A 24,093-nucleotide genomic window follows, 5' to 3' on the forward strand; every position below is an offset into this window, starting at 1 on the left:
AAAAATAATTTTTATATTGGTATTATAGTGGGAGGGGCCTAAAAAGCAGTAGTGGCCAGGGTCCTCGCAGACCAGAATGTGGCCCTGGCCCCTGCATAAGGCTGGGGTACCTCCATGCCCTGGCTTCCTGGAAAGGTCCCTTTCCGGTTTAGGCCAGCTCCAGTTCTACATTGTTACTTATAGCTCAACTCCTAACCTACCCAGTCATGGCGCTCTCCTCTCACCATTCTGTGGATCAGGGGATGACCTTTGCCTGTTTAAACAAAGGATAGTCTCCATATAAGAGGCAACTACTTGGTCTTATTTTGTCACACTGAAAATAATGCTGGAAATGATGGTCTCGGACTGCAGGACTGGATTGGAGGTGAACTGTTTAGGTTCTCTGCAGGGAATTAGCAAGGGTAACTTGGGGGAAAAATCTGAAAAGTGAAAAAGGATGCTGCGCTCTTATCTACCCACATCGAGACGTACAATGCTCCGTAACTGTCTTTCTTTTTAATTGTGGTAAAATATATATTTATCATTTTAACTGTTAGTGTACAAGTCAGTGGTATTAAATATATTCACAGTGTTATGTAACTACCATGTTTCTATACCCAAAACTTTACCATCCCCAACAAAAACTTTGTATCCATTAAATACTAACTCCCTCTTCCCCCTCTTTCCAGCACCACCATTCTACCTTCTGTCTCTGCGAATTTGCCTATTCAAGTATCTTACGTAAGTGGTATCATATTTATCCGAGTCATTTCATAATTTTTCAGGGTTCATCCATGTGCATGCAGCATGGGTCAGAACTTCATTCCTTTTTATGACTGAATGAATATTGCATTGTATGAATATACCGTATATTGTTTATCCATCCATCTGTTGACAGATAATTGATTGTTTCCACCTTTTGGCTATCGCGAATGCTACTATGACATTGATGTGCAAGTATCTGTTTGAGTCCCTCCTTTCAATTCTTTTGGCTATATACTAGTTGACTCGTTGGGCCGCAGGATAGTTCTTCATCTAGGCTTTTAAGAAACCTCCAGGAAGTTTGTAATTGTGTTTCAATGGGAAGGCTCAGCAGTTAGGTAGCTTTCTTTGGTAGAGACGGTTGGGATGTTTGAACTGGGAGTAGAGATGAAATATTGCTGCAGCTTGACATCAGGCCAAAGGACCCGAGAAAAGCATGGTACCCCCAGGCTACAGTGCTGACAGGCCACCCCAGATACTTTCCTTGTCGGGGTGGTTGTCACATCGACAGAATCCAGAAAATCACTTGACAAACAGAATTACTCAGTACCGTCCCCTGACCAAGCCATCACTCAGGACAGTGAATGGCTTCCTCAGAATTCTTGCTTGATGGCATCAATTTATACATTTTTAAATTATAAAATATAACATATAAAAAAAAGAGTACAAAAGTAAAGGTTAAATCGTATTGCCATCAAATATACCACTCATCTTAAGAAACAGAATCTTACCAACTCATTCGAAGTGTCCGTTTCTCTCTTCCTGAGCATATTTTCATTCTCCACCTCACACTGTAGTCTATCATTTTTTCTAGTTTGCCATATACACATATAGCCATTATATACTGTCCAATTTTTCATGTTTTTGAACCTCACATAAGTAAAATTATCTGGTTTGTATTTTTGTGTGACTGGCTTTTTTCATGCATCATAATTTTGAGACTCATCCGCACCGAAATGCATAGCTATAGCTCAGTAATCTGCACCACTGTGTTTTGGGATCCATTTTATGCACATCCTTAACGTATTTATCTATTCTACTGAAGATGGGCCGTTTTTGTTATTTCCTAAGAGTCCTTTTTTTTTTTTAACACCTACAGCACCTGGTCTTCTTGGCTAACCAGGCCCGACCCTGCTTAGCATCCGAGATCAAACGGGATCCGGCGATAGCTCTTCCTAATCAGAGTTTTTATTCTCATGGTAATTGGTGCTAAATGATTTTAAATGTCTGTCTTCCTACATGTATAGGTTTTGTCCCCAGACTGTGAGTATGAAGACAGGCACCGCGTCCCTTTTCTTTTGCTGAATCGGTAAACGTTGAGTGGTCCCACGCCATCACCCACACTTTTTCCTGTGCACTAGCTCTCCCTGACCCAGCAGCCCTATTTATGGCCATGACTCTCCCCTCCCATCAGGGCTGACTGGGCCAGAGGCAGATATTTGACTCACACTGGGCCAATCAGATATTTTCTTGTGAATTTTAAACTAGTTTTTTTGTGGTCGGCTCAGTAAAAGTAAGAGTTTGGGAGCCTGAATCAGCAGTTTTCCTTACCCTCGTGCTTGGTGTGGTAAAGGGAGCATGTGGGGATGGGTTTGAGTATAAGGAACAGCAGAGAGGATGAGTAGATTTTAAAGGAGGGGGAGGGTTGGTGGGCCAAGAGTCCTAAAGGCTTCCAGGCCTCAGCTCCAGACCTTTGTTGAGACTGGCCCTTTGGGCCCATGAGATCCCCCTGCTGAGTCTCTATAATAAATTAACCTTTTTCGGCTTAAATTAGTTTCAGTTGTTTTCTATGACTTGCAATCAAAGACCTTAACGTATCTAGTCAATTTGCTTCCTCCCAGGCTTTCAAAAGCATTACAGAGCTGTCCAAGGACCCCTATTAACCCGAGAATGAGTTAAATTCTTTCCCCGCCTGGAGATAGGAAATTTTCCACTTTCAAAGACACTTGGCTTCAGAGAGTTAAATAATGGAGTAGATTCTCAGCTGCTATGCTACTTTTGTCATTAAGGTATAAAGTAGCTAGCTATACCAGCTTTATCTCGTTATTTTGACCAATTCTTAGAAACGATTGAAGAATTTTGCTCTAACCTTCCTAAAAAAGGGTGCATGGCAAAGATAGTCTCATTACCTACCCTCAGGTGATTGGAAGGTAATCATGAATAAATGAATTTTTACAGATAATCCCCAAACCTTATCTAAGCTCTTGGCCAATGCTTCCTCTTCTGCCTTTTACAGGAGGTTTTGACAGGAAGCAAATGGACTGCGAGAATCTTAGTTTTTATCTCTTTTTATTTCCCTCCAGTAGAGATGCTAATGAATAAGGGCATGGAGAAAAAACACAGGTGGCAGAAGGACAAAGAGAAAGAAACAAAACCTGGATGGTTAGACAGTCCCAGGAGCTGTCTCAAAGTTGGAGGGGCTTCAGGAACACTTATCACTAAAGATGGGGAAGAGAAACGACGGGTGAGTGTGTGCAAAGCCTGATCTTGCCTGGGTGACTAGCTCCACGTTTCAGAAAACACATTTGCCAACTTGGGATCGCTGCATTGACCAAACAACACACTTCCTTCCAGGTTTTTGAGATCCTGAAGACGTAGCCCCCACTAAAAGGAAGTGAAGCGGGCCTTCCTCCTAAGTTTGGTTTTGCTTAAAATCTTTCATCAGTCTGTGCAGCCCCTAAAGTCAACGAAGTTTTTATTCTAGCCTCTGCCAAGTGGTGAAGCCAGGCCACACCCCATCTCACTTTAGAGGCAGCCATCGGCTTTGATGTGTAATTTGAGGCAAGCTATCTTCTGCCTCTCCTTTCTTTTTTCGTCAAAAACCACTGCATAGCCACAAAGCTGATGTGCAGAGGGGAGATGGCGGCTCAGTAGCGCCATCTTAGAAGAGGGTGGGGGAGGGTGCGTGGCTTAAACCTCAGCCAATCGAGTCAGATAATCCTTTGTTGTGATAGTTCAAATATAACGTTTCAAACTTGCTCTCAGAAACTGTTAGGTATTCACTGCCGAGACCTTGAATTTGGCAAGTAATACCAGAACATAAGATTGCAAGCAGAGGAAGACAATGGTGTTTCATTATTCATGGAAACATGCTGCTGGTATGCTTCGGTCTGAGCTTTTGATGAACAGAAAATATACTCTGAACTTATTTTCCTTTTTGCGAAATCCTGACACAGCATTTCTGGTTTCAAAGGAAGCTGTATAAAAAGACCAACAGAAACCCCACAAAATGAGACCACCTTAAAACCCAGTTTACTGGCTAAATGGGATTAAGCTAGAGTTGGGTTTTAAAAAGAATAAACCAGAAAAAAAACAAGACTCTGCTGCACGGTGCCCACTTCTATCTAAACAGTTCTGAAGTCCAGATGCAAGCTGTCACTGGAGCATCTCTGGAGAGAGCGTGGGAAGTTAAAAGTCAGTGTTTTTGATTAATTAATAATCATCCTCAGCTGTGTTGGCAAATGATAAAAACAAATTGTCTGCCTTTAAAGTAAGAGTGGAAGATGTGTGCTTACCCAGAACTGAGGGGGAAGGAGGAAGAGCCCGGTTGGCCTAGTCTGCCCTTGACTGGTCTGCTGGTGGCTGAACAAAAACGATGTTGTTTGCCTCTTATCCTTTACAATGATGATGATAACCGCAGGAGGGAGGTGAAGGAAGCCAGTGTCTAAGGAATGGCCCAAAGGACTATTTTATGGCTACCAAGTTGTTTTCTAGAACAACTCAACTAAGCATTTGTACAAATAGCTGTTTCTCCGTGTTTATCATTGTGAAAGTCACATAAGCATGAGTCAGCAGGCTCCAGCTGAGAGAGGGACAGAGAGAGAGAGAGAGAGAGTGTGAGTGAGTGTGAGTGTGAGTGTGTGTGTGTGTGTGTGTGTGTGTTTGTACCGGGATGAGGTGAATTTTTATTGGTTGTTTAGAGGAGAAGTGCACATACCCCTCACCTTTTAAATGTGCCACCTATAAGCGAAACAATGATTCGGTGTCATTCTTTCTTGAAGATTCTGTAGCTGCATCTGGGTGCCATCTTTCTCCTATTTGTGTCTATAATTCTTTAAGCCATGCTTCTTTTATAAGACTTACCACTTATCACCTGGTATTATAGTCACTCTTATCTCCTCAAATGTATCGATGTTTCTCTTTTTGGCAGCAACTGATACAGGTGGCTGGTTAGAGGAGACGTACAACACAGGAAGGTGGAACTCATGGCAGACCTGTGCTAGATGCTATGTTCATTCTGTGGTCCCATAGTGGAAGTTGTATCTTCTCCAGTGACTGTGACATTCTTCTTCTTTCTGTCCCTACTGCCAGAGCCATAATGCAGGCTCTGATTAATTTCTGCCTATTCTACCCTCATAGTCTGCAAATAAGCCCCACACTTAGTTCACCTTGATTCCATCATGCTCCAGCCTCCAAGCTTTCCATAGCCCCTCATACCTCTCCAAATAACCCAAACACACTAACAATTCAAGAGCCTTCATACTGTGGACCCACACCCCAACAATTCAAGGGCCTTCATACTGTGGACCCAGACTCCTCTTACTACCCCTGATGTGTCAAATACACAGTTTTGCTAACAATTGACTTATTTTTTTACCTCCAACCTTAAGAAAAACTCACTTAGCCTCTAGGGCTCAGGCCAAATGCCACTTTCTCCAGGCAGTTTTTTGTTTCACTCACTGAATGTGATTTCCCTCCTTTTTATTTTTACCTAGCATCTGCTCTGAGTCTTCTCCCTTTGTATAAGACCTTTTATATGCTAGTCTAATTACTAGATTAGAAGCTCCTGAGGGCAGGAAGGCCAAGTTCATCTTTACCTCGGGATCTGCAGCACATTGCTGGGGACCAGGCAATCTCACTTGCTGCTGAATTATATTCAGAGGGAACCAGGTGGCCAGGCCTCCACCTGCTGGGGGTCTGCAATCTAAGGCTGACAGTGCCAGATAAACATGGAAAATCCTCAACTCCAACAATTAAATAGTCATCTGCATTAGTTTTCTATTGCTGCATAACAAATCTCTGCCAATTTAGTGGCTTAAAACACTGCCTACTTATTATTTCACAGTTCTATGAATCAGAAGTCTAGTACAGCATGCCTGGGTTCTCTGCTCAGGTTAACACAATGTCGAAATCAAGGTGTTGACCCTACTGAGCTCTTGTCTGGGGGCTCTGAGGAAATCATCCACTTTTAGCTCTTGGTGGTGGTAGAACTTAGTTCCCTGTGGACATAGGAGTGAAGTCCTGTTATGAGAAGGTCAGGCTCACTGGGATAATCACCCTTTCTTAAGGTCATAATGTGATCATGGGGATAAAACCCATGTAGGAAAGGGGTTAAAAATACCTCTTTCTCTCCTCTGATTCTTTTGGCTGGTCAAATAATCAAATCAACAAGAGACAGATTGACAAGAGAAAATCAAACTGAATTCTGTGCACACGGGAACCCCGCATATGCAAGTCAGGGACCCTGTATACTTGACAGAAAGGGAAAATGGGTATAATGACATTCTGAGCTATGAATGAGGTAAGGCACCTTGGGGCTTCAGAAAGTCATTGCAGGAAAAGCACATGTTTAGTAATTAGTTTCCCCTACCATATCTGTAGGTCCAAAAATATATTATCTCTGATAATCTGTTATTATGGGCAAGGCTTCTAATTCAAATTCTTCTAGATAGATAAGATGTGGGTGGGCAGCCAGAAGTTTCTCTTGAGCACACAGGATCTCAGTTGCCTTTAGCTCAAAATAATCCACATACCACTGAGGCATAGCTTGGGGTGACTTGTTCTGAACCCCCACACATGATATTCACAGAGTGTGCACACAATAGAGGAAACAGGAAATCTTGGGTCCATTTTAGGATTCTGCTACCACATCATCTTAAGTATCAATGTGAGGTATTGTGAGAGAGCTGAGGCCAACTCAATATTGTGGGCTAATATTGGCTGCAGAGACCACCATGGTTCTTCAGTGAGTATAAAAAGACATGGTAGGGAAGGGAAAACTTAGGAGTTCTTGAAAAGTTGGGAGAGACCTAGAATTCCTGAAAGATCCTGAAAGGTGTAGGAATGGAAGGGTTTTCCGGACAGAAAATGGAGATGACAAAGGGGATATAGGGCGTGGATGAACCTGGAGGAACCAGAGAGACCAGCATGGGCAGCAAAAGCAGTAAGAAAGGAAACATGCCCGAGAGTCCCAAGTCAGGGCTATGTTTCTGATCCATACTGTGCGGGGAGGTTGCTGGCATGGCCAAGGCCAAGGGCATAGGGGACCACTTTGATGGACATGCTGGAGTAGTGGGATAAGTTTACAAGAGACCATTTGGAGCTGGATAACCTATGAGATGGCCAAGGGGGACTGTGAGGGGAGACTGAGGAAGTCAGGGCCTTTGGCTGTTGAGCGGACCTGCAGAGAACATACAGTGTTAGGGCAAAATTCACAAAAAGAGTATCACAAAAACTCTTGCTATGGAGAAAGCAGGAAACATTTTCCCTGAGATCAGAGTCCAAGGCAGAGACGAATGCTGGCGAAGGAGGCAGTTTGTGTCTTGGATCCAGTTTACTCCTGACTTGCTCTGTGACAGTGGGCACCTCGCTTGACTTTTCAATGCTTTTGTTTCCTGATCTATAAAATGGAGACTAACAGCCACCCTGCCACTGCTTTTGACTTGATTGGTGCATAGGAAACACTTCGCTGTCATTAGGTGTCAGGACCATGCCTTTTCCCTTTCCAGGGCTCTGCACTGTGGCTTCTGCTAGTGACTGGAGTTAATGGGCTATTGCTGAGGGACAGCATAGCACAGGTGCGGCTCGGCCTGTAACCTCCCACCTCTGGGTCAGGCTGTTCACAGACCTCCCCGCTGGGCCTGGGCCCTATGAGATTCACATCCAAACTGGGTGTAGATCACATAGCAATTCTTGTTCAGGAGATTCCTTTTAAGCTCTGTGATAATCTCCTGTTAGCTTCCTTTCTAAAGAACTTTCCTGAGGTTCCTAGGGTGAAGAAGGATCCATAAGTCACATTTAAATCACCATTCCTTTTTAGACCCTGTCATTCATTTTGTCAGGTGAAGCCCAAATGTCACTATTAAAAACTGTAAGGCTAATACAAGGTCTTTGAAACAAGAGCCAAGCATTAGCTTCCATCCGGTACACCCCTAAGACTACTCAGGATGGTTGTAGAGGCAGTAGACAGGCAGAAGTCCATTTCTACACTGAGCTCAGATCAAATCTTAAAACTCTCAAGACAATGTCAGGCAGTCACTGACATGGCCTAGAACTTTCCAGCCCCAATAAAGTGCTTAGAAAGGGCTGGGCTACCTTTTCAAGGACTTTAAGGGGCGAACAATGATTTCAACTGAGAAACCCAAAGTGAAAAGGTTCAGTGACAGCTGCCACTTCCCAGCTGAGCTCAGGACAAACCCTGGGTAGAGAAATAATGTAGCCAAGACGGCCTGACAATGCACCAAACTGCAGAGAGCAGTCCAAAGCAACCCACGCAATTTTGCTCCAACCTGCTGGATACATGGTGTCAAGGGTTCCTTCAGTCTTGAGCAAGAATGGCTTTCTGTAATGAAACACATCTAGTGACCTGAAAGTGCTCCACTGACGAAAAGCATCCCCTAAAAACTGGGTTTTCTTCACGTGGGGTCCCACAGTGCAACTGAGCAAATCAGCTGGGCAGTGGGGCTACCTGCCCCACCCCCATTCCTGAGAGAGACCCAGGGCCTGTAGGGATATCCTGGGGAATACTGATGGGCCTTGAAGTACTGAGCCTTGTGACTACACTCGGAGTGGCCTGGATCAGGTCCAGAATCTTCTGGTGTTTTCAGGTAGATAGGTCTGTCTCATTTCAGAGCCCAAGCTCTTCTGCGGTGTCTCAGGGAGTCTCTGGTGACGGTAAGAGCTCACGTTAGAAAGGACCCTCCTGTGGCTCCGTCCCCTAACCCGGAAGTTTCTTCCAGCGCCTTTCTAGCATTGAGCAGTGTCTGGCTATATCTTCGATTCCGGTGGCTTTGCCACTGTGGTAATTCTTGGTGCCTATTTTTATTTCTGAACACACCGTCATTACCATCTGCAACTCCATCATGTCCCTGCTCTGTGAGTAGCAAATATTAGCCTTTTAAAGAAAAGCCCTTCTGCAGTTTGCTTAACTCGAGGGTTGGTTTATAAGAAAGAATATTCCCAGTGACTTCACCACTGAGAGGCTGAGTGACTTTGGGCAAGTCACTGTATTGCTTTGACCTCAACTCTCTCATCTAGATAATGAGAAAATTGGACTAGATTGCCTCTAAAGTGATCTGGGCCCTAACATCCCATCATCTGTGGTCTAACCATTCTGGGGCTTCCCTGGAAAGCTTGTTATTCATTCAGCATAGATTCTTCAGCAACTATCATGTGACGAATTCTGTGCTAGGTCCTGGGGATATCCTGCAAACGAGATGTGGCCACTGTCCTAAGTTTATAGTCCAGTAAAAACTTGCCAAACTTTGAGACAATCATAGGGCTCACCTCATTAGTTTCTTGACTCTCAAAGATCTCTTCATTGCTTGATGTTCAGTGTCTTGAAAATTATTGTTTCATGTATTTTGTCTGTTTTTTTTTTCAGTGGGGCTTGTTTCAGACTGGAGTATAAATTTGGTCTCTATTATTTCATATTGGTCAGAAGCAGAAATTCCACCAAAACTTTTTGATACTATAATCCAATAAAAAAAAAAAAAAAAAGAATTAGAACCTAAATCCCACCACATATGTATGCGCATATACTTGCAAATATTTATACTAGTCATATTTATTACTATTACTATGAATAACAGTAAAGCATAATATCTTTCTTCGTTTATAGATTAAAACATAGATATTTTCTTCTTGCATTTCATTGGATTACCCGTGTACTCCACAGGTCCAGAGTAGAAGGCCTCAGAAGTCCAGCTCTGTGAACTTTCCAAATAAATTGAGAAAGATATCCAAGATACTTGATATGGGTAACATTATACATTTAGTTGTAAAATAAGACAAAAATAGGAGATCAACACATTTTAGCTGATACCAACTAAAGCTAAGGTTCTGTAGAAATAATTCTTTGACAAGAGTTAAAAAAACATTGCATTCTTTCATCCTGCTCAACAGAATTCCCGTTATCTTTTCTCTTTAGCTTGGTCAGACCTTATTTAAATATTGAAAGGCTCCATAAGTATTAAGTGCATTCTCAGCACTATATTAGGTAATGTGGGTGGATGCAAAATATCTTGAATACAAATGCCCATCTTGAGTTAGCTATATTTGCATTCCTGCCTGTGCTGTGGGTGAGATGCACCCGTGGGTGGGCTTTAACCACTTGCACCTGAAAAAAATTGGGCACCAGGATTAGGCCTGCATTTCCTTTCTGGGATTTGAGAAGATGCCAAGAGACCTAGCTCACTTCGTTGTTTCTCAACCAACCTGGTTCTTGAGCTTGGCTCACAAAGCAGCAGCAGCAGCAGCAGCAGCAGCAGCAGCAGCAGCAGCAGCAGCAACAGCAGCGGTGGCGAGACAGCAAGGGGAGGTCATGCTGGAGAAATGAGCCCACAGAGACTCAGGCGGTAGGTGGAGCTCAGGGTGTTAATCACTTTCACTCTGCTGCTGCTGCTGCTGCTAAGGCTGCTGCAGGCTCCCCTCCTGCTGCTGCCGGAGGGTCAGTGTAGCAAACCGGCAGGAAATAGAATGGTCGGCAGAAAGGGTAAGAAAAATACCCATTCTTTTTCAGACAGGAGCTTTATTTCCACCCTGGTTCACAGCTTCAAAAGGCAGTTGCCTCGCGGCAGATCCGGCTTGCACGTTTGAGATAAGATCATTTTTTGATCTCTGAAACTGAGTCCTGGAAGACCCCAGGCCCAGCAGCCTTAATGTCCCCTCTCCCTCCTACTCTGGCAGTCCAGGTTGTTCCAGCTGTCCTGGCTGACCGCTGATCCTCAGGGAAGGGAAGCATGGCCAAATAACCCCAGGCCTGTCCTCCACTCGGACAATTTTGCAAACTTTTGCATAAGAACAGATTGCACAAGACTGCATGTGTGAGGCTGAGGGAAGAAAAAGGGAAGAGTGTTTTCTGCTTATGACTGGGACCCTGTTATTCATTGGCTTGGGTGTTTCAGCTGAGTTTTGTGGATTAGGAGGCCAAGTCATGTCGGCACTAGAAACCTCACTGGTCTCAGTCATATGTGCTACTCCACCTTTTCCCCTCATACCATTCTTTCAAGAGAACCGTCCCTGTTTCACGTTTCCACAGAGTGAAGATGTTCTCAGTGGTGCCTTGGGTCACAACCAGCTCACACTGCCCAGCTGTAGCTGAGAAGTCTGGGGCGCTTGTCTGGGGCCTCCATCTTCTGCCCTGGCCTGGCTTCCTGAGGTGGGCAGGAAGCAGGACTCACTCTGAGAGCTGCACTCTCGTGCCTGGCAGTGGTGGAACTTCCATCCTGCCCAATGTTCAGGGAAGGAACGTTAGCCACATGAAAACCAAGGGCAGCTGTGTAATGTGGGAGACAGCGAGTGCCATGTTCCCACACTGTAAGCCATGATGACACTGTTAAAAATGGCTGGTGGGCGGGGGAAAGTGAAAGAAAAAGAATAGGGGGAACAGAAACCAAAGTGAGACATACAACAGTAACAGCCGACTCCTGAACAGAGGCCCGGGATGGGATGGGCCTGGAAGAGAATCAGGCAGAGGCGAATATCAATGAGACTGTGGGAGGGAACAGAGAAAATAGACTAGAAAAAACAATGAGACTCAAAGAGAAGACATGACCATTTGTTTGAGGAAACAGCAGGTCATTTGCCAACACATATACCAACAGAGTGCTGGAGGCCAGGTCCAAGGACAGCCCTGGGTGCATCACCTTCAAAGCCTCAAATACAGGACAGATCAGCCCCTACCAATGAAGTCTATGTTCCTGCTCGCTCAAGGCCTAAGTGCATTCAGGCGCAAAGGGCCTGTGAGATACGTAGGAGAAAAGAATGGAGATGTAAGCGGAGGGAAAAGATCAGGGAGATCCATAAGTAGTCACAGCCCTTCCATGAGCTAATCCTCAAACAGTACTCGTGGTCTTGTGAGTGATAAAAAGAAATAGAAGCCATGGCTTTTGGCCTCAAAAAATTCACAATTTAGGAGACGGGACAAGATGTACACACATAAGCAATAAACAGCAGTGACATTATTGGGACTGTTCAGGTGAACATAGTAAAAGAATGCTGGTTGAAAGAATGAATAAAATAAACACATGAAACACAGAAAGGCTTTCTTGACAATGTCTCAGGGTGGAAAAAAAAAAAGCAGGAATTAAGTTGAACGATGTTGGTCAAACTGGATGAAAAAATTTTAACTGAGCCATAAAGCTTACCTGGGCTTGACTATAGCATCACAAAGAAGACATAACTGCCAAATCCACATCCCGTGAGTTGGATCTACCAAGACATGATATTCGATTCAATATTTAACATTTTAAAAAATCTGTGCCCCTAGGAGTCATATTTAGAAGAAAGAGTCAGCAAGGAAAGGTTGGTGAGAGGGCCCTAGAGGAAGTCAGCTTGCTAACATGGAAGCGATACTTGCCTTAGTCTCAGACAGCTGTTGGAAGACAGCTTGAGGTCAAAGATCAGATGAATAACTGAGGTTGGAAGGAGGCCAGGTAGGGGAAGAGATTGGTTGTATACGGGCGAGTCAGAGGCAAGGGCATCCAACTCGTAATTGAGAAAAATGGATAGTGAAGGTGATGATAATTACAACGACTAACATTTATTGAGTGCAAACTGTATGCCACATGCTGTTCTAAGCACTTTACATTCATTAGTTTACATAACCCTCACTATCACTCTATTTGGTATTTATTATTATTACCATTTGCTTTTCATACATGAGGAAACTCAAGACAGAGATCAAGCAATTTCACAGTAGAAGTTAGCCTAGGACTCTAATTAAATTCTACAACACACACACTCTCTCTCTCTGAAGGCATGGAAAATTCATTCTCTATTTCTTCAGCTGTAAACATTTGTTATTCAAGCTTTAAACTGTTTATAGAGACACTGTAGATGACAAAGTATTTGTGAAGAGACTGGCTATGTTCTCATTATGAGAGTATTAGCATTATTAGCAATGCTTTTTTCCACAAATACTAAAAAATGTGTGCTCACTTTCTCATGCAATACCGCAAGGGCCTTAAGAAATTTACAGAGTCTCATCACTTAAAGAACCCTCCTCCGTGTTCACAATAGATAATAATTCCAAGGGAGTCTTCTCTCAGAGAAGAAAGGTCTCTTTCTGACATCCCTTTACTTTACAATTCTTAGAGGATGAGGGACTGGCACTCTTTCTTATAAAAAGGTTCCCTGCTGAGAAGAATAGCCAGGTTCTCATCCTCCCCGGAGCCTCTCCCACAAGGACCAAGCTAGAGGACCAAGCCATCTCGGAAGTCAGGTTGAGTCTGAGAAGTAGCAGATAGAGAAATAGATAGCAAATACATCTGTTTTCACAAGAGCCTGTTGTTCTCTGTACTAACTGCTATAAAAATGACATGAAACTAGCCACACATTAGTTTTAGTTCTCGTGACTAAATCAAGGAATGGCATGATGGTGCTGTGTCATTAGAAATGAAACCAGCTCTTATACAAGAGAATAGGGCCGACATTTTAATAACCCGAACGATTTCATAGAAAAATCAAAGCTGAAACTGCAGCACCCCAGCCCTGAACACCTGCTGCTCGAGTTTGGTTCTGAACCAGTGAAACTTCTTTCTTGTGATGAGGACATGTGATGGGCCCTGACTCGCCCAGCACTCATGGTGGCAAAAGGGAAATCTTCTCTCCATGTGCCACCCCCCCAGGCGGAAACGCCGGCTCCGACAGGACTGGGTGGCACTTTAAGGAAATATAAAACGTATCTCATGTTTGATTTTTTTCCCCAAATATGTAATCATATATTTTGATATACAGATATGACATATTTAGATAAATAAATTTGACCTTCCCTGAGATATTGTCATCCACATATTTTAGATGAAGAAATTGAGACTTGAAGGAGTTAAGTGACTTACCCAGAAGCAGGCAGACTGGGGTTCTGAGCAAAGGTTTTCTTTATACCTGCATTGCCTGTAATTAGGCCTTTATCGTGATAATAATAGTGTTTACATAGTAAATATACATGGGTTGCCTCACTAGCATCCATTTGTCCCTTCTCCTGTCACAGAACCCACATTTTGCCTTGAGAGAACTACCCCCTCTGGCTTCCTCTTTCTCTAATTGGTGGATAGGTACCCAACTCCCAGGGGCACCCTGTTGTGCTTAAGCTAATCCGAGTACCCATCACCTGGCCATGGTGATTAGCTCAGGGGTGGGCATACGGCCCCATTCAGGCCAGTGAGGTTTGAGAAATACTTGCTAGGGCTTCCTCCATCCTCTGTTGGGGTACCAGAGGGGACAATCCCTTTTTTCCTAAAGGGTGTACTAGAGAGTACAAAGTCCAAAATTCTCTCAGCCTTTGTGTCACCAAGAGAAGTGTCAGGATAAAGCCAGCACAAAGAAGAGGCAGTGCTATGAACAAAACAGACATGTAGCTGGTATCGTAAGGAGGGTATAAATTCTAGATCACGCTCTGGAGTTTTCATGCTATGAGCTAATGTAATTCCTTTGTTTGCTTAAGCCAGCTTGGGTTTACTATTCTGTCAAATAAAAATTCTTAACCAATGCATACACCACCAGCAGCACTCCCAGTAACATCTCATTGTTGCTTTAGCTTCTCAGTCAATAGCATTTGACCAAAATGGCCGGTCCTTCAAAATTGATCAGCATTTCTGGATAATTATAAGGTCAAAATTAATCAGCATCTCTGGCACTTGATTTTCTAGAGAGGGCTCACATTTTTCTGTTCCTAGGGTGTGGTTCCTTAGTTTTCCTCTCCATGTTGGTTCAGCCAGGCCCATCCCTCCTCCAAGTCCCTGAACAATGACAAGGGACGGCTGCATTCTGCTGAGGAAACCAGGGGGAATGGGCAGCCAGCTGTAGATCTCAGGCATCAGCACTGTCAAGAAAAGTATGTCAAGAATGGATTTTGCCACAACATATTTTTAATATAGTGTAAAATCAGGTGGGAGAAGATTCTTTGGAACAGTTAGCTATATAAGTGACTACCTCACTAGCTCGCTGTCAAAATGTGGAATCCCAAGGAATTTTGGCAACCCTCTGAAGATCTTCATTTGCTAGTGGTTGACTCTCACTGAGGTTCAAAGATTTGGCATTATAAAGCCCCATGGGTCCAAAAATCTGTGACAACTGGCTTTTGCAATTCTACTCAATCTCAGTTTCTCTTGAAAAATTCTGTTATTTCCACTTCTGGCCAATATGACTAAGCATAGAGGTAAAAACGCAGGCTAAACAGTTAAAAGAATCCTGTAACTACCCTGTGTAGAGAAAGAAAGCATAAGCAAGAGTTAGCAGGGTTAGATGTGTGAAGAAGGGCTCGCCCTCTCCCCTTCTCCCCTCTCCCTTTCCCCCACCTAATCTATCAGCAAGACTTGCCATTTCCCATGTCTTGACTGACTCATCCATTTCTATCTTTACTACAGCTGTGTAGTTTATTCATTCAACAAATATACACTGAAGACCTGCTGTGTTCCAGGCATTGCTCTAGCAGCTGGGAGAACAAGACTGAAAATGGAATGTGAACCACACGTTCTAGTGACTCTTCGTGCTTGGGCCACGTGGGCCCTTCTCACTGACTGCCCCTTGCTTTCTCCTCGTTAAGGAGAATGCCGTGTTCAGTTCGAGCGCGAAAATTGTGAAGCCCAATGGCAAGAAGCCGGACGAGTTCAAGTCCGGCATCCCTCAGGCGCTGCTGGAGCTGGAGATGAACTCGGACCTCAAGGCCCAGCTCTGGGAGCTGGATATAACAGCAGCCAAGGAAACTGAAGTTGGTGGTGGTCAGAAAGCGATTTCTTTCCAGAAAATCCAAGTCTGGCTCGTGTGCGAATTGGAGAAGAAGTTCAGTGGGAAGGACGTTGTCTTTACTGGTCAGAGAAGAAATCTGCCTAAGCCAACTCGAAAAAGCTGTACAAAAAATAAGCAGACGTGTCACAGGAGCTGCAGTCTCATGGCCGAGCATAATGCGATCATGGAGGACTTGGTTTTCCTGAGTGAAATCATGGGCGAGAGGATCTGCATGAAGCTGGAAAGCAGCCAGCTCATACAGGTTCACCTGGACAAAGCACGGCAGAACAACGTGGAACACAAGGTTGAAACTTTTTCTGGTGTCTTATAAGAAGCTCATGGGCAAGGATGTTAATTTTGAATTCCCAGAGTTTCAGTTGTAAATGAAAATGACTAAATAAAATATTCACGACAAACAAACAAACAAACAAAAACAAAACCATTCTGTGGCTTCCCGTCACTCCTTAGTTAAGTATATGAAGGTCTTTGCTCTCTTCAGAGCTTCCGATGTGCTCTTATTTCCTCCCAAAACAGTGGCTTTCAAACTTTTTTTGACAATATTCCCCAGTAAGAAATGCATTTATGTCATGAACCGGTAAATACATCCACCTCTGCATAAAGGTGACATTAGTTTTATCTGATAAATACTTCTAGTATTTTCTAGGCCTTTTTTTTAAAAAAAAAGCTAGTCGAGACCTACTAAACTGCAGTTTGAAAACACTTGACCCTTCACTCTTTAAATGATTGCATCATTCAACTTTCTGTTTAAATGTTAGCTATTCACAGGGAGTTTCTCCAGACACCTGATACAAACTGGGCCACTGATTTAGATTACATTTCATCTGAGTCTCTTGTCCCTTCCCTTCACAGCACAAATCAGAATTATAATTACGTATTTCTCAGATGAGACTTGCTCATTATCTCACATACAACATCGTTACCTTTTGAGGACAAGGACTTGGTCTGCTTTGTTCCCCATTGTACATTCAGCATCTGGTTCAGTGATTTACACGAGTAGAATATACATAAATATTCATTGACTGACTGACTGACTGGGTAGTGCCAGAAAGTAAAGAAATGTTCAAAATCAGAAGGATAGAGCCTGTCAAAGGGACACAGGAGCCAACCTGAAAGAGCTCCCAATGTCCAAAGCTGGAACAATTTGAGCAAGAAAATAAATAACCTACTATCAGAGTATAACTCAAAGAGTTAAATAAAAACCCACAGGAGTCCATACTGATATAAATAGCTGACTAAAAATTACATGAGGGAGAAGAAATAAAGCTTCCTTCTAGAAGAGTTTCTAATAATTATATAGATATATCCTCCAGGAGATGAAGCTTAATTCTCCCCACCTCACCCTCACCCCGCCGGAGAGGAGGAGGTGCTACATGAGTGACTTCCTTCCAAACAATAGAGTAAGAAATGGGGAACAAGGTAACTTTACCCCGGGGAAACTTGGCAAAAAGTACCTTGGCCAAATGATTTCAGCAGTCCTGTCATGTGCATAGCATGTACCCCCTGACATGATGTGATGAGAAGGACATCATTTCACCTCTGTGGGTTTCCCATAACCCCGGTACATGCATGAAAAGGGAACCAGACAAACCCAACTAGGGGGACATTCTACAAAATACCATACTACTCCTCAAATCTGTGAAAACGTCATGAAAAGTGACACTAGAAACTGTCACGGATGAGAGGGATTCAATGTGGTCTCCTGGATGAGACTCTGGAAAAAAAGAAATTAGTGGGAAAACTAAGGAAATCTGAATAAAATATAGACTTTAATTGATAAGAACATATCATTATTGGTTCATTAATTGTGACAAATATAATAATGTAAGATGCTAACGATTGGAGGAACAGGGTGAGGGGCATATGAGAACTCTGTATATTATCTTTGTAACGTCTCTGTGAATATGAAACTGTTCTAAAATTAAATGAAAGTTCAGTCTTATTACCAAGAGAGGGCCTCTATTCACTGGTTTTGTGGAACAGCCACAAAGCAATTCAACTCATATTGGGCACAAAGAAGACACTTAAAACAGTTGAAAGATGAGTAGAAGACTGTAGATAAGGGAAGGCATCCAAGGTGGTGGACATCACAAGCAAAGTACGCAGGTTTACAGGTTGACTATAGAGGAAAGAGAGGTGGGAGCAGGGGTGCAGAGGGTGGTAATGAGAGAAAGTGATAAGAATGAGAAAATAAGACAAGCCTGGTTGGCTTTCGTAGGGTGAACTCGGTCGGATATTCCCCACTGGAATGCAAGCTCCCTGAAGGCAGGAACCTTGTCTGTCTTTTCATCGTTACATCTCTAGTACCTAAAACCATACCTGGAATATAGTAAATGTTCAAAAATGTGCTGACTAGATGAGTGACCGTATAAAAGAACAAGGTCCTGCTGAAATTCCACCTGAACTCCAGAACCACTGTGGTAACAATAGGGCTCCCAGGTACCACTGGGTTTGCAGTTTTGTACACGGAGGTGACTGTGTTTGCATCATCAGAGGGCTTCCTGAAAGCACACGGATGTTAGCACTGGTTTTGAATGGCCCTAACGTTCATCCGCAGTGCCGGGACATAAGCTTAGTTTCTTGAAGCATTTCTTGATGGTATTAAAGAATAATTAAAGCAGGAATAAGAATATTTTATTGCTCTATTCTAGTGTCCTGTTAAACCCTGTTAAGCTGGGGCTCATAGCACTGTGGGAATGGATAGACAGCAGGGCCTTCAAGCTTTCTATGTGGTCTTCCAAGTGTAAGGAGATAGTTTAGATGACACTGAATTTCCCTCTGGGCATCTACTGACGTTCCTCCTTACTGGCCTAAATGCTCAATATATTCATTTGCGTATAACCCTGTTTATGAAATAAATTCAAATGTTGGGAAAATCATACCTAATTATGTATCTATTAACTAAAATCGGGTAGTACAGACAGTAGTATGACTGTTACCGGAGGGGAGGAGGGGAGGAGGGGCTGGGGGAAGGTGAAAAAGGTAAAGGAGATCAAATATATGGTGACAGAGGGAGACCAGACTTTGGACGTTGAGCACATAATGTAATATACAGATGACATGTTATAGAATCATACACTTGAAACTTATTTAATGTTATTAACCAATGTCACCTCAATAAATAGAAATATGTATATTAACAATGAAATAATCCCCAAAATATATAAAATGAAAAAGGGAATTACAGAACAGAGTATAGTATGTCACTATACTGTACGTGGGGTATATGTATATCACACAGGTATTATACCTGCCTAGACGCTCTCTGCAGTATACACGAAAAACTGGTGAACAAGGGAGTTCTGCACGGGAGGGAGGAGACTTTCACTACGCACTCTCAGAAACTTTCACGATGTATTTGAAACTCTAAAAAATACTTTTAAAAACGATTCCAGGAGAAGAAAAATTTGATTTTTGGCTGCAGGTTACAATAATCTTTTTTCCTGATTTATGCTTGGATTATCTCTGAGCTTTTGCTTTCTGCAGGATCTATAACGTGTCGGGTAATACACGTTAGCCTGTCATGATCTTGCTTTCAACATCTTCAAATGAGGCTTTGCATGAAGTGACTGGAGTACACCCATGGGATTAAAAAAAGAAGGAAGACATTCACCATAATTTATGTATTCTAACTAGGAATTAATTTAAAAAACAAATCTTACAGTTATTTTGTAAATAGCATACTTGTATTACATTGTGGTTTTCTGTTAAAAAGAATTACTTTGTTACATATAAACATTTAAAAATCACCTCTAGGCCATTGATAATGAATCATACTAATACCCAAAAAACATTTATAGAAAACGTTTCTCAAGTCCCTCTGAATTAACAAAAAATAAATCTCTCAAATAAATAACTGATCAATAATTCACAATAAACATTTCATCAAGACCACAGTCTGCTTTTAAGCAATTTTCTGTTTTCTTACATTTCAAAACAATATGGTTTTAAACTCCAAAGATAACATCTTAGGTCTGAGGAAATTAATGTTCGAGTTACACATAAGCAATTTAAAACTAGAAGGCATTTGTGAGAAGATACAATCATATTTCAGCTAACTTCAGGAGAAAAGACGTTCGATTTTTGTTTCATGGGTTTCATTGCAAGGTGAAGCCCGTTATAAAACATATATACGGGGAGGCAGAAAAACATGGCGGAGTGAGAGATGTCTCCAGATCTTTCCTCATGAAACAACAATAAGCTGAACATCTAAAACTCAACAAAAACCACCCAAACTGTGCACCAGCATGTCCAAGTGAGGGATCTATGCATAAGAACTACTACAGGTAATAAAAAAAAAATTACATTTGGTTGCCATTAAAAAAATAAAAAAAGCTTCACAAAAGCAAGGATGGAAGACCAAAGACCAACAGCAACAGCATCTGCTGGGTGTTTGCTGGAAATGCAAAATTTCGGGCCCAGTCCCACCTACTCATGATTACCTGCCTTTAAACAAGATCCCAGGTGGTGAATCCTATGCTTGTGAAAAGTTCAAGAAGCTCTGGGCTAAGAAGCCTTAATTAGATTCAAATTCAGGGTATACCCCTTAGTGAACACCGCATATAATCTCTAGTAATAAAAACAATGTGACTTTTTTTGAGACCAACCAGGAAGTCGCACTACAGAAATGCCTGTGACAATCCCTGTTCCCGCCCTGCCCCTGCTCCTCTTACTTGTGAAACGTTCTTCCTCTTTTCTGAATTCATCCCCTCCACTTCCTCTCAGATCATTTATTACCTCTTTCCCCAGGTCAATCAGATCTTTTTCCACTGGTTCCTTCCCTTTCACCAATGAACACACAGTGGTCTTATGCATAAAACAGACAGACACACACATTTTCTCTCCACCATGCTAATAGCTCTGTCTTTTTTTTTTTTTATCACTAAATTTCTCAAGAGTAGTCTGCATGCAACGTGACAGCTGTTGACCCAAATCAGCTCTCTTGAAGGTCCCAAGTATTTAACTATCAAATCCAAAGTCCTGGTCTCTCTGTTACTTCCCTAGATCCCTCTGTAGTTTATAAATTCTTTCTGTAGCACTATTGTCTCTGGCATCAGCCCTTTTTCCTCTTCTTGCCCCCCAAACACGGGCATTCCTCTCAGCTTAGCCCAAGGTCTTCTCTTTCTACTTCGAAGGCTGAATAATAAACAAACAAACAAACAAACAAATAAATACAAATAAAAAAATAATAATTTCTTCTAGCTGGGCTAGTAATCAAATTAACAGAGTCAGATTAATAGGAGAAAATAAAAAATTTAATACATGTGCACGGGGAATTCACATAAGCATGAAAATTCCAAAGACAGTGAGGCAACACGGGATATATGAGACATTTTTGGACAAAGGAGAAAGACTGCATGGTATTAGATTTCAGAAGTGAGAATGGGCAATTTACAGGTAGTTGAGGAAGAACAGAATGCACATGGCAGGAAAATTCTTGCAAGGCAATTCAAACAATGGAACATAGTGTGTATCTAGCTAATAGGCCCCTACCTGCAGCCCTCTTATTTACCATACTTAATTCAAATTAGGGTTATGTAGGCTAAAGCAAACATCCACAATTTCCTTCCTGAAGCAGATTTTTCTGTTTGAATCTATTGGGCAGGAAGAAGGGGAAGGTCAAAGGTTCTTTCTGAGTCTTTTGTTTCTTAACCAGCTTAAAAATCATCTAAAAAGTCAGCTTTAGTTCTCTTCACTTTTGCTGTGTGTTCTCACCCCTCCCTCCACCCTCTCCTGCTTCAGAGTTCACCTCCATGCAGAAGACTTCCCAGAAGGTATCTTCAGCACTAGCCTCTCTAAAGCCCCAATAATATTGCTCGTATTGCTTTCATTTAATAGTTATTGAGAGCCTACGACAAAGTATTGCACTGTTAGGCACTGGTGAACAAAGCAGAGCCATCCCTGCCCTTATGGAACTCACAGCTTACCATTAGTTGCTCCAGACAGGGAGCAACTAATACAAATGAGATAAATACTAAGGAAAAGTACAGTGATCTAAGGGAAGGTAGAAATGAATCTAGTTCAGCAAGTAAGGTTTCCAGAAAAAATACAGGATATCCAGTTAAAGTTGAATTTTAGATGTAAAATAAATTCTTCTTAGTATAAGCATGCCCCCAAATATTGCATGGGATACACTTACACTAAAAAATTATTTCTTATTTATCTGAAATTCATCTTCAACTGAGTCTTATATTTTTATCTGCTGTATTTGGCAATCCTACCAGAAAGAGATTGGTCAGTTGGAAAGGAAAGTCCTGAGGAATTAAAAAGTTGAGTTGGAATTAGCAAACCAAAGGGGCTGGAAGTGGTGGTAGGAATCAGGAGACATTCTGGGGAGGTGAAATAGTCAAGGCAAAGAGTTTACGAGACCTTTGTGCTTTTGAGAATCTGAAAGAGGTATAGTACAGTTGGATCACGGAAAAGAGGAAGCACATTGGGGAATAAATCTAGTGAGGGGAAGCCACATCTTGCAAAACTAGTGTTATGATACGGATCTGGCATACCCTAAAGATAACTGGAAGCCATTTACAGATTTCAAGCAGAGGAGAATATGGACCTCAAATGACTCTGGTATCAATTTCAGTATGGAGGGGGGATTGCACGCACCATAACAAGCAGTTCTCTGGAGGTTAAGAGTTTAGTCCCACAAGACTGAGCCCCTTCCCAGCCCATTGCAGATGTCAATTGCAAGCCCAGATTGCTGCCTATGCTTCTGACCAATCAGCTATGGAGTTGGTCGGGGGAGTTCCCATGATAGCTTCCTCCTCGGGTTCAATTAATTTGTTAGAGCAGTTCACGGAACTCAGGAAAACATTTTACTTACCAGATTACCAGTTTATTGTAAAAGGATGTAACTCAGGAACAGTCAGATGGAAGAGATGCATGACAGGTGTGTGGGAAGGGGTCCCACTCTCCCCCAAACTCCACGAATTCACTCACTCAGAAGCTTTCTGAACCCCATCCTTTTGGGATTTTATTGAGGGTTCCATTAAGGCACAACTGATTAAATCATTGGCCTTGATGATTCATTCAACCTCCAGCCCCTCTTCCCTCTCCAGAGGCCAGGAGGTGGGACTGGAAGTTCCAACCCTCTAATCACATGGTTGGTTCTCCTGGCAACCAGCCCCCCATCTGTAGGTGCTTTCCAGAAGTCACCTCATTCACATAACAAAAGACACCTTGATTGCTCTCATCACTATGAAATTCCAAGGATTTTAGGAGCTTTGTGCCAGAAACTGGGCGAAGACCAAATATGTATTTCGTATTATAAATCACAGTATCACAGAGCCTGAGCTGAAGTTTTAAATGATCTTTCTGGCTGCCAGATGGAGAAAGTAGTGGAAGTAGAAATTCCATTTCTGAGGCTACTGTGGTCAGTTAAGAGATATTAGTGACTTGATCATGACAGCTTTCTCTCATTGGTCTCCCAGACCCAGCCTGTTCTAAACCTCCCTATGCGCTGCCACCAGAGTCATCCACTCAAAATGTTGCCTTGAACATATGATCTAACTACCAAAAATATTCAGTGAGTGGCTCTTACTGAACACCAAATAAAATCGCATCTCCTTAGCCGTGTACTTAAGGCTTTCTGCAAACTTGTCGGGATAGAATATTTCCTGTCTTATTTTTTCCTCTCTCCTGCAGTGACAGTTTCCAGCCCAGTTGGATAAACTTTTCTCTGAGCTTTAATTCATATGGCTCTACCTGGCTGTTTCTTGAAGAATTTCCCCCTTTTCAAGCTCCAGCTCAAAAGCCTCTTCAAAGAAGCTTTTCCAAACCTACTCAGAGGTTATGGAAACAAACTCATTCAACAAATATTTAACAAAGTCTCCTGTGATGTGTCAGGCACTGTTAGCAGTATGATGATAAAGAGAGGAGTGTCTCTGCCCTCATGGAGCTTACATTCTTTTGATATCAAATGTTAAGTCAAGGCAACTTTTTGGGTAAGTGGGTTCTGGGTTTAAAGAGTGGGTTTAAATTCTGGTTGTAGCATTCACTTTATGATGCTAGTAAAGTTACTTAATTGTCCCGTGCCTTAGTTTCTCCATGGGGATAATATCAGTAACTATCTCATATAGCTCTGAAATTCAATGAGTCAATACTTGAAAAGCACTTAGAACAGTGCCTGGGACATTGTAAACATTCAATAACTGTTAATTATATAGCCACAGAGTGCAGAGTCCCTGGAGGGAGAATAATCTTGGCGTATTCAAGGGACAATATGGGCAAGGAGACTAGTGTATACATAATAAAGTAGCGAAGACAGAGAGTGATGGGGTCCGAAGCAGAAACCAGATGAAGCAGAAAATGGGAAGGATTTTAGATCTGTTGTGGGTGGGATGGAGACACCGGAACGTTTTGATCAAAGGACTGCCATGGTTCCATTTA

At 42.4% G+C, this 24,093-nt stretch overlaps 1 protein-coding gene across 1 annotated transcript; it reads left to right on the plus strand.

Moving 5' to 3' along the window:
* Nucleotides 1–15,442: 15,442 nt before the first annotated feature.
* On the plus strand, nt 15,443–16,296 carry LOC120609358 (40S ribosomal protein S7-like; the record flags this gene model as incomplete). Its single annotated transcript, XM_039871800.1, is given in 2 exon segments — nt 15,443–16,012; nt 16,014–16,296. Coding segments are annotated over 2 exon segments (627 nt in total), but the record flags the coding sequence as incomplete, so codon positions are not given.
* Between the last annotated feature and the right edge of the window lie 7,797 nt (nt 16,297–24,093).

The sequence above is a fragment of the Pteropus medius genome, unplaced genomic scaffold (assembly GCF_902729225.1).
Source record: "Pteropus medius unplaced genomic scaffold, Ma_sr-lr_union100, whole genome shotgun sequence".
In the NCBI taxonomy this organism is placed as follows: Eukaryota; Metazoa; Chordata; class Mammalia; order Chiroptera; family Pteropodidae; genus Pteropus; species Pteropus medius.